Raw genomic sequence first — 15,321 nt, 5'->3', positions numbered from 1 at the left:
GCTGAGGGGAAGCACTGCTGATTTTATTATCCAATCATGTGCAAGCTAAAATGTTTGTTTTCCTTGCATGTCCCCCCTCAGATCTACAGTGAATGCACTTCCAAGTGCACTTTCAGTGCAATTCCAAGTTGGATTTGCCTTTAGTAAATAACCCCCACAATGTACAGGTATAGGGACAATTGTGCACACTCACACACACGTTGAACTGGATGGACTGGTGTCTTTATTCAACCTTCCTAACTATGATTTATGGCAAAGTGCCAAAAAATGGAGAGCGACTAAGTACATGCAGAGCAGGGTGAGCAGTGTATTACTGGATTTTATACAATATAGGAATTTATTTCTAATGTTTTACATGGCGATACCTGCAAAAGGGGCCAGCCTGATGTGATCTTGCAGGACTAATGCCTAGTACACATAATGAGAAAATCGGACGAATAACACTGCAGCAATCGCCCAATAATCTGATCATTGGTACACAGCTTTCTAGAGCTGATCACAACAGTTCATGAGGAATTATCAGAAGGGACAAGCATGAAAATGTTTCTCATGTGATAACAGAACGAATTATTTTCATTTAACCGCTTGCCGACCAGCCGCCGCAGTTTTACTGCGGCAACATGGCACAGCTGCATAAAACGCTGTCCTGTTACGTTGCTTCTTATTGTGCCCTCTAGGGGCGCGCGCCCGCTAGCCCCTTGCCCGTTTGCCCCCGGAGCCGATGCAAGTGCACTACCGGGCTCCTGCGATCAATCAGGACATGGCGAGAACTGGAATCTCTGCGTGTAAACACAGAGATCCCGGTTCTCTGAGGGGAGACGAGACTGACTGTGTTTTTCCTAAGTATAAGCACAGATCTATCTCTTCCCTTAGCAAGTCTTCCCCCCCCCCCAGTTAGAACATGTAGCAGGGAACACAATTAACCCCTAGTGTTAACCCCTTTACTACCAGTGACTTTTTTTTTTAATTACAGTAATCAATGCATTTTTATAGCAGTGGTCGCTGTATAAATGCCAGTGGTCTCAAAAATGTGTCAAAATTGTCTGATCTGTCCGCCATAATGTCGCAGTCACGATAAAAATCGTAGATTGCTGCCATTAATGGGATATATATATATATATATATATATATATATATATATATATATATATATATATATATATATATATATATATATATATATATATATATATATATATATATATATATATATATATATATATATATATATATATATTATAATATATTTAAAAAAGCTATAAATCTATCCCTATCTTGTGGATGCTATAACTTTTGCGCAAACCAATCAATATACGCTTATTGAGATTATTATTACCAAAAATATGTAGCAAAATACAGATCGGCCTAAACTGAGAAAAAATGTGGTCAGTTAAAGCGACGCATTGCCGTAGTGCAAAAAATGCTGTGGTCATTGAGTAGCCAAATCTTCCAGGGCTGAAGTGGTTAATCAATACCGTATTCATCTGTTAAAAAAAAAAATTACAAATTAAAAAAAACTGAGAAATGAGAGAATACATTGCATCGTCACAGGAAATTATATTCTGTGTTACAAAAAAAATTGGAAACTAGTAACCTATTGGTTTTCAATATGAAACTAGCATGCAAAAAACAAACTGGACAGTCGTCCGATATTCTCATTGTGTGTACGAGGCTGAAGACTGGATACTCCCAGGAGCCAAGTGCAGAACTACACCCAATTACAATCACACTTGGCCATACAAAAGGTGGAGCACTGAAGGTCTCTAGTCTTCTAAAACTGGAGTAAAAAAAGTGACTCGAGTAGTAACTAGCCCAGTACAGTATTGGTGTTCATGTTCTAATGGTGGTAAATTCACTGATTAAATCTGACCATTATGGGCAACGGCTTCTAATTTTTATTTCGGGTTTTAAAAATCTCATCCTGGATACTGTGCTAAAAATAAACAAAACCTGGATTTTTTTCTCAGAAATGTCTCTCACTACCTAAACAAGTCGAAGGGAACAAGTCAAAGGTCCTGTAAGCTTGGATGGTTTTTGCAGGGCAACGAGGTCCCCCATTTCAGGCCACCAGCATTGTCACACACAACTGCTGAATTGTGTCATTTTGTGTGCACACTGTGTAACATAATAGAGGAAGACAATCCCTTGCTTAATTACCATTAGGCAACCATGCTGGTTTGCTGTGAAGCCTCTAATTTACAGAGTGATTTCTACACCATATCCTGTTGATTGCTGTAAGAATATGACATGCATAGCCATCAATGTGTACTACATGTACAGTGTCTTGAAAAAGTATTTATACCCCCTGAAATTGTCCACATTTTGTCATGTTGCAACCAAAAACATAAATGTATTTTAGGTGATAGACCAACACAAAGTGTCACATAATTGTGAAGTTGAAGGAAAACGATAAATTAATTTTAAAATGTTTTACTAATATGTGAAAAGTGTGACGTGCATTTGTATTCAGCCCTCTTGAGTCAATACTTTGTAGAACTACCTTTCGCTGCAATTACAGCTGCAAGTTTTCTTCGGGAATGTCTCTACCAGCTTTGAACATCTAGAGTGAGCGACATTTTTGCCCACTCTTCTTTGCAAAATATCTCAAGCTCTCCGATTGGATGGAGAATGTTTGTGAACAGCAATTTTCAAGTCTTGCCACGATTCTCAATTGGATTTAGGTCTGGACTTTGACTGGGCCATTCTAACACATGAATATGTTTTGATCTATTCTAAAACATTCCATTGTAGCTCTGGCTGTATGTTTAGGGTTGTTGTCCTGCTAGAAGGTGAACCTCCATCCCAGTCTCAAGTCTTTTTCAGACTCTAATGCCGCATACACACGATTGTAAATTTGGCCAGCAAAAGAAAGATGAGAGCTTTTGGTCAGAAAATGTGACCGTGTGTATGCTCCATCGGACTTTTGCTGGCAGAATTCCCACCAGCAAAAGATTGAGAGTAGGTTCTCTCTTTTTTGGTCACAAAAAGTTCCGATCATCTGTAGCAATTCCGACGCATAAAATTCCTACGCATGCTCGGAAGCATTGAACTTCATTTTCTCAGCGTTGTTGTACATCACCGCGTTCTTGACGGTTGAAAGTTCAGAGAACTTTTGTGACCGTGTGTATGCAAGCCAAGCTTGAGCAGAATTCTGTCGTAAAAACCATCCAAGATTTTTCAGACGGAAATCCCGCTTGGGTGTACGGGGCATAACAGGTTTTCTTCTAAGATCGCCCTGTATTTGGCTCCCTCCATCTTCCTATCAACTCTGTCCAGCTTCCCTGCCCTTGGTAAAGGAAAAGCATCCCTACAACACGACGCTGCCACCACCATGTTTCAGGGTGTTAATTTTCTGCAAGACATAGCATTTTGCTTTTAGGTCAAAAGGTTCAATTTAGGTTTCATGTGACCAGAGCACCTTCTTCCACATGTTTGCTTTATCCCCCACATCAGGGCCATTTTTAAGGCAGGGCAAAAGGGGCAGCTTCCCTGGGCCCTGTCATTGTTGTGGGGCCCAAAGCAGCTGCCTCATACTTGCCAACTATCCCAATTTAAATTCCCTTGCCCCTTGACATGTTAGTCCCATACTGTGTCCTGATATCTCAGTGTGAAGTGCTGCTACTAATGCTGCCCAGCTCTGCCCTATTGTTTTGTACAAATTACTCACCTGCAGACTCTGTGTTTACATGTAAATAACCGTCAATCACATGTAAATAGCGGCATTCTTATGTAAATAGCTGCACCCTGCGGCATAGATATGTAAATAAAGGCGGCATTCATATGTATATCATGCCCCCTACAGTGAGGAGATGATGTGCTGTGATCTCTAGCAACCAATAAGTGAGCAGTATTACTGTACAGTAATCTCTAGCAACCAATCAACAAGCCGAAATCATGCTGTAACCTCTAGCAACTAATCAGTGAGCCGTAATGTGTGCTGTAACCTCTAGGAACCAGTCAGTAAGCGGTAATGATACACTGTAACCTCTGGCAACCACTCGCAACCGCTGCCTGATCTGATACAGGAAACCTATTTCTAAGTCTAGGTGCTATTTATTGTATGTCTTAGAGCAGGTGGAGAGCAAAATTGTATTTTGGGGGTGCCCAAGAAAACGTTTGCCCAGGATCCAATCAATATTAAAGACGGCCCTGCCCCACATGGCTTCTCGGAAACTGAAAACGGGATTTCTTATGGCGGTCTTTCAACAATGGCTTTCTACTTGCCACTCTTCCATAAAGGCCAGATTTGTGGCATTCACGACTAATATAGTTGTCTTAAAGCGGTAGTAAACCCAGTTTCAAAAAACACGTGCCGGAAATGCTAACTTTCACATTGGTTGTGCTCTCAACCAAACTTTCAAACCATCCAATGGCTGGTTTCATAACTGATCACATGTGCAGCATTATGGCAGTTGAAGAATCATTAGAGGCCAAGATGGCTGCTTCATTGACTGAAAACGATTGAAGGGTTTACTTCCACTTTAAGGACAGATTCTCCCACCTGAGCTGTGGATCCCTGCAGCTCCTCCAGAGTCACCATGGGCCTCTTGGCTGCTTCTCTGATCAATGCTCTCCTTGCCCGGACTGTTGGTTTAGGCGGACTGCCATGTCTTGGTAGTTTTGCAGTTGTCCCATACTTACTCTTTCAATTTTCGGATGATGGCTTGAACAGTGCTCTGAGAGCTTGGGGTGTGTTTATTTTTATTTTTTTTTTATTTTTTTTTATAATCTAACCCTGCTTTAAACTTCTCCAAACCTTTATCCCTGACCTGTCTGGCGTGTTCCTTGGCCTTCATGATGCTGTTTGTTCACTAAGGTTCTCGAACATACCTCCTGAGGGCTTCACAGAACAGTTGTATTTATATTGAGATTAAATTCCACACAGGTGTACTCTACTAATTAGGTGACTTCTGAAGGCAATTGGTTCCACTAGATTTTAGTTAGGAATATCATAGTAAAGGGGGCTGAATACAAATGCACGCCACACTTTTCAGATTTTTTTTATTTGTAAAAAAATTTGAAAACCATTTCTCTTCCTTTTACTTCACAATTATGTGATACATTTTTGTTTTTTGGTTGTAACATGACAAAAATGTGGAAAATTTCAAGGGATAGGAATACTTTTTAAGGCACTGCGAGTGGCTTTCTGCTTAACATTTTTGCCTATTATCAGTTTGGTAATGCGTTTGATTCCAGCTAACACACAGTCTTTTGTGCTTTCCACTTGTTTGAGTGGACTTCATCCAGGCAATTCAGATTGCTGCCAGTCCTAAAAGCTATATAGGTAGGTTAATTGGCTTCCATGCTAGTTGCCAAATGGTATGTGCATGTGTATAACTGTAGTAGCACAGGTAAAGGGAGTCTTTTGGACAAGCTCACTACCACCGCTCTGCCATGTTGGTAACCAAGGAACGGACTGGACTGCTTCTTGACAATGGAATGTAGACTCTCCCAAAATGGCTGGGCTGAGCTCAGTCATGACCAGACTGGCTACCAAAGACCACACTTAAAAAGTAGCAGAAAGGTATATTTGTAGTAATCATGTAGGGAGCTGTAACAGAAGGAATCTCGAGGGATAAACATTTCCTCCACTGCAGTGACCCAGAGTGAATACAGAGGACTCAGATGGTTGCTTGCTTATCAGTCCTGAGAGGGGTCATGAAAAGGACTGAAGCACAGAATCTAAGATACCGCCTGGTCTTCACCAGAGCTCCTAGTGCGCTACAGGCGGTGTCCAGGTTGCAGTCCTCCAGCTCACCCAAAAGCAGGTGACTCTTGCAGCACCAGGTTGCTGGAGGCACAAGACAGCATGGTACACAAGGAAAAAAATAGAGCACACAGGGATACACTGAGAAATGGACAAAAGATCTAAAATAGAAGTACCCAGGTGCTGATAAGGCAGGCTGGAATACAGAGGGGAATCGGGCTGGTCCAGAGGAACAAGTAATAGAGCTACGGAGGTGACAGGAAACAGAGTGCCTGTAGGAGTGTGAGGTGACAATGCAGGACACAGGCAGGGGGACACGGGGCTGGGAGCTGATTGGAGCACACTGTGAATAAGGTAAGAATCAAGCTGGAAGACCCTAGGAGCAAGGTGAGAATGTCAGACACGTTAGTGGCTCCATGGGGGTATTATCTGCTGATTTATGCCTCCACCCCCCCCCCCCCCGCCCCGACGTGTTGGTGGCTCCATGGGGGTATTATCGGTCGATTTATGGCTCCCCCGCCCCCCCCCAAATTTTCTGCTACGCAGAGTGGAGGCTGAGGGGATTCCAGTAATTCTGATTGGCCTTGGCGCCCTTGGTACACTGACCTAGTATGACTGGTGGTGGATGTTCCTTGGCAGCTGTCGATGTGAGAGGACCTTCTATCGCAAGGTTCGATACTTCATCCTGCTTTATCGTCCCTGGTTTTAACGGCATGGCTGTTGAAAGCCAGGTACGAAGGGACCAAGGTCAGTCAGACTCTGTAATGTCCCCTATGCTGAGGGCATGGAAGTCATCTTCTTGGAAGAGCTACCATCGTACGTGGAAGGCTTACATCTCCATGTGTGAGGAGATGGGGTGGCATCCGTGCATATACTCAGTTTCCAGGATCCTGCTGTTTTTCCAGCAAGGAGTAGATCAGAAACTTGCCTTAAGCACCATCAAGGGGCAAATATCAGCTTTGGCTGTCTTCCCAAACCCCCCCCCCCCCAACGTCCCTTAACGACTCACTGATTAGTGAGTACTTTTGAGCAAGGGGTTCGACCACCGCTACCTCCATGGGATCTGAATCTGGTGCTATCAGCGCTTCAGAAACCGCCATTTGAAAACATTAGGGAGAATCCCTTGTTAACCCTCTCAGAAAGTAGTCTTTCTAGTGGCTATTACATCTGCCAGGAGGGTTTCTGAGTTGGCGGCCTTGTCATGCAAATCTCCCTACCTGGTCATCCACAAGGATAAGGCAGTGCTACGTCCGCAGCCCTCCTTTCTTCCAAAGGTGGTTTCGGCATTTCATCTAAATGAGAACATCGTGTTACCATCCCTATGTCCTAAGCTAACGCATTCGAAAGACGTTTCTTTACATAACCAGGACGTGGTCCGGGCTCTATGGGTGTATCTGTCTGCTACTGCTCCTCTCCGGAAGTCAGACTCTCTGTCTTTGTGGCTGGTCCGAAAAAAGGTCTGGCGGTCTCGTCGACCACCATTTCTCAGTGGATCAGACAGATCGTGGTTCAGGCATATGCCTTAAAGGGGTGGGTGCCCCCCTTTCCTGTCACGGCTCATTCCACCAGGGCAATTGGAACCTCCTGGGCAATTGGAACCTGCTGGGCTTTCCGACATCAAGCGTGGCATTTTTATAAAAAAAAAAAATCTAGTAATGGCGGTGATCAGCAGGGTTGTGTTTTTTTTTTTTTTTTTTTTTTTTTTTCTTTGTTTTGTTTTTTGTGACCGCAACATTATAGCGGATACGTCGGACAATTTTGACACATTTTTGGGACCATTGGCATTAATACAGCGATCAGTGCGATTAAAAATGCACTGATTACTGTAAAAATGTCACTCTTAGTGAAGGGGTTAACCACTAGGGGGCAGTGTAGGAGTTAAGTGTGTGTGGGGGGGGGGGTGTTAACTGTAGGGGGCGTGGTTTGGCATGTGACAGCCTCACTAGGAAGCACGGGGAGAGGTTTGTTTACACTTGCCTCTCCCCGTTCTTCAGCTCTGTGACCAGATCGCAGGACACTGGTGGCAATCGGGTCCCATGGGCACGGTCACAGAGTTCAGGACCGGGGCGAGAGTGCGCCATTCTGCCTCTGTATATCGGCGTGAGGCTTTCCTTAAGTGGTTAAATTGACATCCTAGCTCTTGTATGCAGCCCTCAGGCCTGTCAGCACTCTGCGCTCAGTATAAAAAAAAAAACTCTCAGCTGATGGTTGTAGTGCAACTATTATCATAGTCTTTGTTTGTTTTTAGGCTCCTAGATTTACTAGGCTGTGTCAGAGTTACTCAGCAGATTATCCAGAAATTCCCTCTGCCTGAGTTCCACACCTCCATTCCCTGGTGTCCTGCCACTCCCTACCCGCTATGCAGAGAATGTTCATTCATATATATATATATATATATATGTGTGTGTGTGTGTGTGTGTGTGTGTGTGTGTGTGTATATATATCCAGATCACATCCCATCACCTGTTAATGTGTGAATAGAGATGCAATGGATTCCCCCATGTTGCATGAAATTTATTGCGCAGTTATTATGCAAAAAATACACTAAAAATGAATTTTTGTGTAAACAAACATATTCTACCCAAATTGTGGTGTGTGTGTGTGGGGTTTATTTTTTTTTTTTATATTTTTTTTAATTTTTTTTTAAGAATATAAAATATGGGGTTGTGGAGATTAAATGGATACCAAAAATGTCAGTCTTAAAATTGCTTATACCCGTGAAATTTACAAAAAAACAATGGTATCCCAAATACTCCATAGCCGACCCTTTAAAAGTCTTTCTAGGCAATAAGTTTGAAATTAACAGTAAACTATGGCCCTGGAATTCTTGCTTTCACTCTGCTGTGCCTGACGATACCTTGCATGCGTGACGCAACTGATATTTACATGCATGTGCTCGGCTTAGGCTGGATTCAGACCTATCCGTTTTTAGTGCTTTTTGCATTTTGCGGGTTTGCACTACAGAACATGTTCCATAGTAAACAATGTTACATGGACTGTAGTGCAAAATGCACTAAAACTGCATGATGTGAATCCAGCCTTACACTGTGCTTTTATGTGTGTGTGGGGGAGGGGTGCTGCAAAATGTTTAATTGTATTTTTTAACACAAATTTTATTTTTTACTTCTATTGCTATCACAGGGGGGCTAAGCATTGGCAGGTGACAGATGCACATTGGCAACTAGATACATCCCAAAAGATCTGCAAGTTTTGGAGTTGTCCTAAACCAGTGGTTTAGCCATTACAATTTAGCCCTTGTAAGACCCCTTTCACACCAAGGGCGTTTTGCAGGCGCTATAGCGTTAGAAATAGCGCCTGCAGTCTGCCCACAAACTGCTGCTCCATTCATTCGAGTGTGAAAGCCCGAGGGCTTTCACACTGGAGCGGTGCGCTGGCAGGACGTCAGGAAAAGTCCTGCCAGCAGCTTCTTAGGAGCGGTGCGTTTACCGCTCCTCCACCGCTGCTCCCCATTGAAATCAATGGGGCAGTGCGGCATTACCGCCAGCAAAATGCCGGTATTGCGGCGTAGTGTAGGCGGTTTTAACCCTTTCTCGCCCGCTAGCGGGGGTAAAAGCAGCACGATAGCGGCCTACATGCGCTTCAAATCCGACGATAAAACTACACTAAAAATAGCACGTTTTACCGCCAACGCTATGGATGCGGCAGTATGAAAGGGGTCTAAAAGTTGCTCCAAAGCTTTGCGCTTTCAAAAATTTATTTTTATTTTTTTGTACTGCTTTCAACACAACAACTTCATATTCACTTGCTGCCTAATATATCCCATCCACTTTCAAATGCCATTGTAACCATATATTCACTTTACCTGTCAGTGGTCATAATGTTATGGCTTATCGGTGTATATTAAATAGGGCAGCTGTGAAATCAGGAGCCCCAGTGCTAGCATCAGGTGAAGCCTTTTCCCCTGACCTCCACCCTCCGCCATCTCACTTTGGTTGTCCCCTGTGAACACTTTTTTGCAGAGCATGTTAAGTGGATAGTTGATGGTCACATCCCCTACGGCCACTAGGGATGAGCCGAACACCCCCCGGTTCGGTTCGCACCAGAACTTGCGAACGACCCCCGCGTTCGGTACGAACGTTAGAACCCCATTGAAGTCTATGGGACTCGAACGTTAGAATTGGAAAGTGCTAATTTTAACGGCTAATATGCAAGATAGTGTCCTAAAAAGGGTTTGGGGACCTGCCTCCTGCCTCAGGGGACATGGGTCACTGCAAAAAAAAGTTTTAAAAACTGCCGTTTTGGCGGGAACACTGATTTTAATGACGATTAAAGTGAAAAAAAAAAAAGTTAAATATTCCTTTAAATATGGTGCCTGGGGGGTGTCTGTAGTATGCCTGTGAAGTGCCACGTGTTTCCCGTGTTTAGAACAGTCCCTGCACAAAATGACATTAAACGGAAATAACACCATTTAAAACTGCTTGCGGTTTTAATGTTATATCTGGTTCCTGCAATATGGTTGAAAATCATTGAGAAACATGGCATGGGTAGCCCTCCCTGCCCATTACCAGCCTATTTGGGTCTTGTACGCATATTAAGGGGAACCCCGTACCCATATTAAAAAAAGGAAATGCGTGTGGCCCCCAGGCCCTATATACTCAGAACAGCAGTATACAGGCGGTGCAAACAAGACAGGGACTGTGTAGGTTTGTTGTGTTAAGTTGAATCTGTTTGTCATTTTCAACCGGTACATTTTTAAAGTGTAGCTCCAGTCAAAAAAACTATCTTTAAGCTTTTTGGAAAACATAGGGAAGGGTTATCACCCCTGTATAATTTGTTTTGTTGTCCATCTTTTTTCATCTCACTTGCTGCTGTCTCCTTGCGTTTGCAAGTAGGAGATGTTTGTAAGTTGGATGTTTGAAAGTAGGGGCCTGCCCTATATTATAGCGGTATGTACTGGGTACAGAGCACGCAGACAGCACGCGCTCTCCTAACACTACTGACTGCAAGCTCTATTATTAACCACTTGTTAGCCCAATGTTTGCATAAAGTGAAAGATGAAGTTATGCTGAGTAAATAGATATCAAACATGTCACTCTTCAAAATTGCACATGCCCGTGGAATGGCGCCAAACGTCGCTACTTAAAAAATCCCCATAGGCTACGCTTTAATTTTTTTTTTTACTGGTTACATGTTTTGAGTTGCAGAGGAGGTCTAGGACTAGAATTATTGCTCTCGCTCTAACATTCTCGGCGATACCTCACATGTGTGGCACATGCGAGCACATGGGGACATGGGCGCTTTAATTTTTATTTTATTTTTTTATTGTTCATTTTACTTTATTTTAGTTTGACATTTTTTTTCCCCAAAAATATATTTTTGATCACTTTTATTCCTATTACAAGAAATGTAAACATCCCTTGTAATAGGAATATGGGGTGACAGGTCCTCTTTACAGTGAAATCTGGGGGTCAATATGACCCCACATCTCACCTCTAGGCTGGGAAGCCTGAAATAAAAAATAAAAAAAAGATTCTGGCTTTGATCGTACTGGCGAGTTGGTAGAAGCACCGGAGGGCGGTGAGGGGTGGGGGGCGTCTATGGCTGGGTATTTCAGGCTATCACCGAGTATGGCTGGGTATGGCAATTTATGGCAGGGTATTACAGAGTATTGGCGGGGTATTGGCGGGGTACTACAGAGTAATAGCAGGGTACTGCAGAGTAATAGCAGGGTACTGCAGAGTAATAGCAGGGTACTACAGAGTAATGGCAGAGTACTGCAGAGTAATGGGGGTTACTGCAGAGTAATGGGGGTTACTGCAGAGTAATGGCAGGGTACTGCAGAGTAATGGCAGGGTACTGCAGAGTAATGGCAGGGTACTGCAGAGTAATGGCAGGGTACTGCAGAGTAATGGCAGGGTACTGCAGAGTAATGGCAGGGTACTGCAGAGTAATGGCAGGGTACTGCAGAGTAATGGCAGGGTACTGCAGAGTAATGGCAGGGTACTGCAGAGTATTGGGGGTTACTGCAGAGTATTGGGGGTTACTGCAGAGTAATGGCGGGGTACTGCAGAGTAATGGCGGGGTACTGCAGAGTAATGGCGGGGTACTGCAGAGTATGCACTGGTATTGCAGAGTATTGGCAGGGAATTGAGGGGTTAAATTCGGTGAGCAGCGATGTGGGCACTTCAGATGCAGCCCACATCGCTGCTGACACCGATCTCTTTCCCCTCCGCTGTACCGATCGGTACAGAGAGGGGAGGGAGGAACCGGCGTCATAACATGACGCCGGTTTGTTTCCAAGTGATCACTCCGTCATTTGACGGAGCAATCGCGTGGTAAACGGCCGCTATGAGCAGCCGTTTACCGTGATCCGTGATGCGCCGGGTCCTGTGGACCCGGCGGTCACGGATGCTCTCGAGTGCGCACACCTCGGGGCACGCGAGAGCAGAATTCTGGGAGGCCGTTAATTAACGGCCTCTCAGAGTTAAACAACCGCCCTGAAGCCGTTAATCGGCAATGGGCAGTTGTTAAGTGGTTAAAGCTAGATCACTAGCTATATAGGTGAGGTGAATATAGTGGTGTATACTGCAGTCAGGGCACAGACAACAACCACTACACAGCAGCAAGATAGGAAATCAGCCAAAAACGATTGGTGTGTACTGTGTTGAAGGTACACAGAACACCCACTGCTTCAGATGCTAAGTAACACACTACACGAAGCCGCCTCAAAGGCGGCCTTATATAGTGTGGGGCGTGCACTACACAGCCTGAGCTATGATTGGCCACAGGCAGGATGCCTGTGGCCAATCATGGCTCTCCTCGCTGCCGGCGCTGCGATTGGCCAAGCATGCGGGGTCACAGTGCATGCTTGGCCAATCATCGGGCAGCAATGCACTGCGCCAACGCAGTGCATTATGGTCCGCGCGCGCGGCACTCGAATTTTGACGCGAACGGCCAAAACGTTCGGAATTCGCCGAACGCACGAACAGCCAATGTTCGAGTCGAACGTACGTTCGACTCGAACACGAAGCTCATCCCTAACGGCCACCATGGTGCTTCATTCCAATGCTTTCCCCCAGTCCTCTTGCCTGGGTTTTGTTAGAGATCACACAACACTGTCCAATCAGAGTGCTCAATAAATAAGTGCATGATGTCACTGCAGTTAAAGTGGTGAGCCCTCTACAACAGGGATGCAGGTGTGGTTGCTAACCCCTCTTATGCCAATGCTTTTACCAATAGACCCCTTCCATATGGTCCTTCTGGCAGTCCATGTTTGACCTGTGATTACACAGATTAAAACTGGACTACAATGTATTCCTATGGGCGGGTCGGTCTTTATCCCACTCGCATCAGGTTGATGGACTGAATACAAGAAGTTTGCACCCAGGTCCACTTTTACTGACTTGGCCGGATGTGAGTGGATATAGGCAGACACACATTTGATTACATTCAGCCACCTTAAGATATTACATAACTAGATGGAGGAAAGATCAGAAAGGACATGGATGTCACATATGAGACATCGGTTTCCATTGTGATCTGACTTGGCAGAGGATCAGTCTAATAGCTCCTGCTGAGACATGACGGGGGCGCCCTCAGGGTAGCCATCAGAAATTTTTAGGCCTGGGCCTGACCATCAATCTTAGTGGCTGTCCCATGGAATCTGACATCCCCATATATTCTGCAAAAAAGCCCAATCCAACAAAGATTAAGTTACAGCACAGGCCCATAGCAACATTGTCAATTTACTAAAAATATGATTTCTAACAACAATGTCTCCAGTTCAAAGTGAGCAGTCAGGCAGGCTCAAGGCAGCACAGTTCTTCCACATGGCTGAGCTGTGACTGCAGGGAGAGGCAGAGTGCAGATGATATCACTCCACCTTCCCCTATCTCTGGCTGCAGTCAGAACTAAGTGAGCTGCATTGGCTCACTCTGCAGCTACCCTGCTAAAGCAATAGTATATAGAGTGCTTCTCCCTCGCTGTCTCTGTTGGAGGTGCTGAAACACCGTTCCAGCACATTCTGCCAGAAAAAAAAAGCCCTGGCTGTAACTATACAGTAAGATAACAACTTGTTTTGGGGGCCTGGGTCCGTACCATGCTGTATTTGCTACTAAAGAACAGAGAAACTCTGTTGGGGCCTGGGCCCCTCGGGATGCCTGGGCCTCCTACATGTGTATGGGCTGTCCCCCTCTGACGGCAGCCTTGGGTGCCTTTTTAAAGAAGATGCAAACCCCTAAAATCTATTAGAATCTTAACCTGTTGATGTAGCATTTAAGTGATTTAAAGTGGCAACTTTCATTTAAAATAACTTCCTGAAATGCCATGCAAGCCTTCACTGGAGTACACGTAGATAGAAAGTTACTGCAGAGGATCAGCACCAATGAGAAAAATAACAGAAGCAGTATTTTGGAAAAATGGCATCATACAACATCATAAAACATAATGACATTCTGCTTTTGTGTTCTACAGGGTGATTTAGCCAAGAAGAAGATCTATCCAACCTTATGGTAAGAGGAGTAACATTTAATTAGATTTTAGTATATGATTCTGTTTATAAAGCAGTCCCTCCATTTCAGTTCAAGAGAACTTTATGATAGTAAAATACTGTTCTCTGCCTGGCATCTATTCAATGGCAAGCTGATTCTGGCTCCCTTGCAGGGCGAAGCAACAGGTTCTCTTTAAAGTGCAAGCAAACTCTTTCTAAACTTTCCCCTACATAAGTTTAGTATACTGTACTGAAGGTACCATACCTTTCCGTATTCGGGTTGTGATCCCTTTTTAAGGGGGACCAACATGAGGCAGTTTGGAGTACTCAGGGTTCTCACCTGTGCAGGGTGGGGGGTTCCGTGGTGATCCAATAGAGGGGAAATGGATTTGCAGTTCTCCCAGGATTAAGCCCTGATATGGGTATTGGAATTCAAAGGCTCAGATCTTGGGTGGGGAAAGAACCTCCAGTCCCGACCATAGGTACTGTGGTTCTGAGGGGGTTAACCCACCTGTAAGAGAGGCAGATAACAGCCACCAGGTACACATGAGTTATTGTATGGAGCAGGACACAGCTGTGAGTGAAGTGATCTGTTGCTGGGCTTCTGGGACCTTTGCCTGGACTCCTGAAGTAGTTCGGAATTTTGAATCTTGTTGTGGGTCAAGTTTATGCTAGCGGTCTTGTGATTCACATTTGCTATACTCCCTTACACAGCCAGGAACATCACTCTACAAATTCCTGGTTCAGTTTTATGTTTCTGAGAGGGTGACCTCCCACTGCCACTTGGACAGAAGTAACAATACTCAACCAGTATCCAATGAGCAGGCAGGAGGCAGCATAGGCAACTGCAATACCAACCTAGATAATGTGTCTCCTGCCTGGCTGTGCAGTGTGACTGAGGTGTGTAAATCGCAAAATTGGATGAACAGAGTTACAAATAATTTGGCATGTATACAGTTATCACATAAGTATTTAGCGGTTTACCTGGTGTGCCACTCTTTTTTAATTTATTTATTTATTTATTTTTTATGAAGGTTTTATAAAGATTCCATTTACTAGTCCAATGCAGTAATGATGTGCAAATTGCAGTAAACCATAACAATCAATCAGATCTCATAATGTTATAATTATCACATTGACTGGCTGCTGCAAGTTAATCCATGTT

The 15,321-nt window shown here is 44.2% G+C and overlaps 1 protein-coding gene across 3 annotated transcripts in view; it reads left to right on the top strand.

Moving 5' to 3' along the window:
* G6PD (glucose-6-phosphate dehydrogenase) overlaps nt 1-15,321 on the top strand; it is a 58,416-nt gene that overhangs the window by 27,748 nt on the left and 15,347 nt on the right. For all 3 annotated transcript variants that reach the window (XM_077478813.1, XM_077478810.1, XM_077478811.1), the window contains exon 3: nt 14,141-14,178. In XM_077478813.1, the coding sequence (XP_077334939.1) occupies nt 14,141-14,178 (38 nt within the window). The remainder of the gene's footprint in view (nt 1-14,140; nt 14,179-15,321) is intronic.

This window comes from Lithobates pipiens, unplaced genomic scaffold (genome assembly GCF_037356315.1).
Source record: "Lithobates pipiens isolate NorthernLeopardFrog02 unplaced genomic scaffold, aLitPip1_a1.2 Scaffold_1, whole genome shotgun sequence".
In the NCBI taxonomy this organism is placed as follows: Eukaryota; Metazoa; Chordata; class Amphibia; order Anura; family Ranidae; genus Lithobates; species Lithobates pipiens.
Note: the sequence above shows the minus strand (reverse complement) of the source record. Positions and strands in the feature narration are given on the sequence as shown.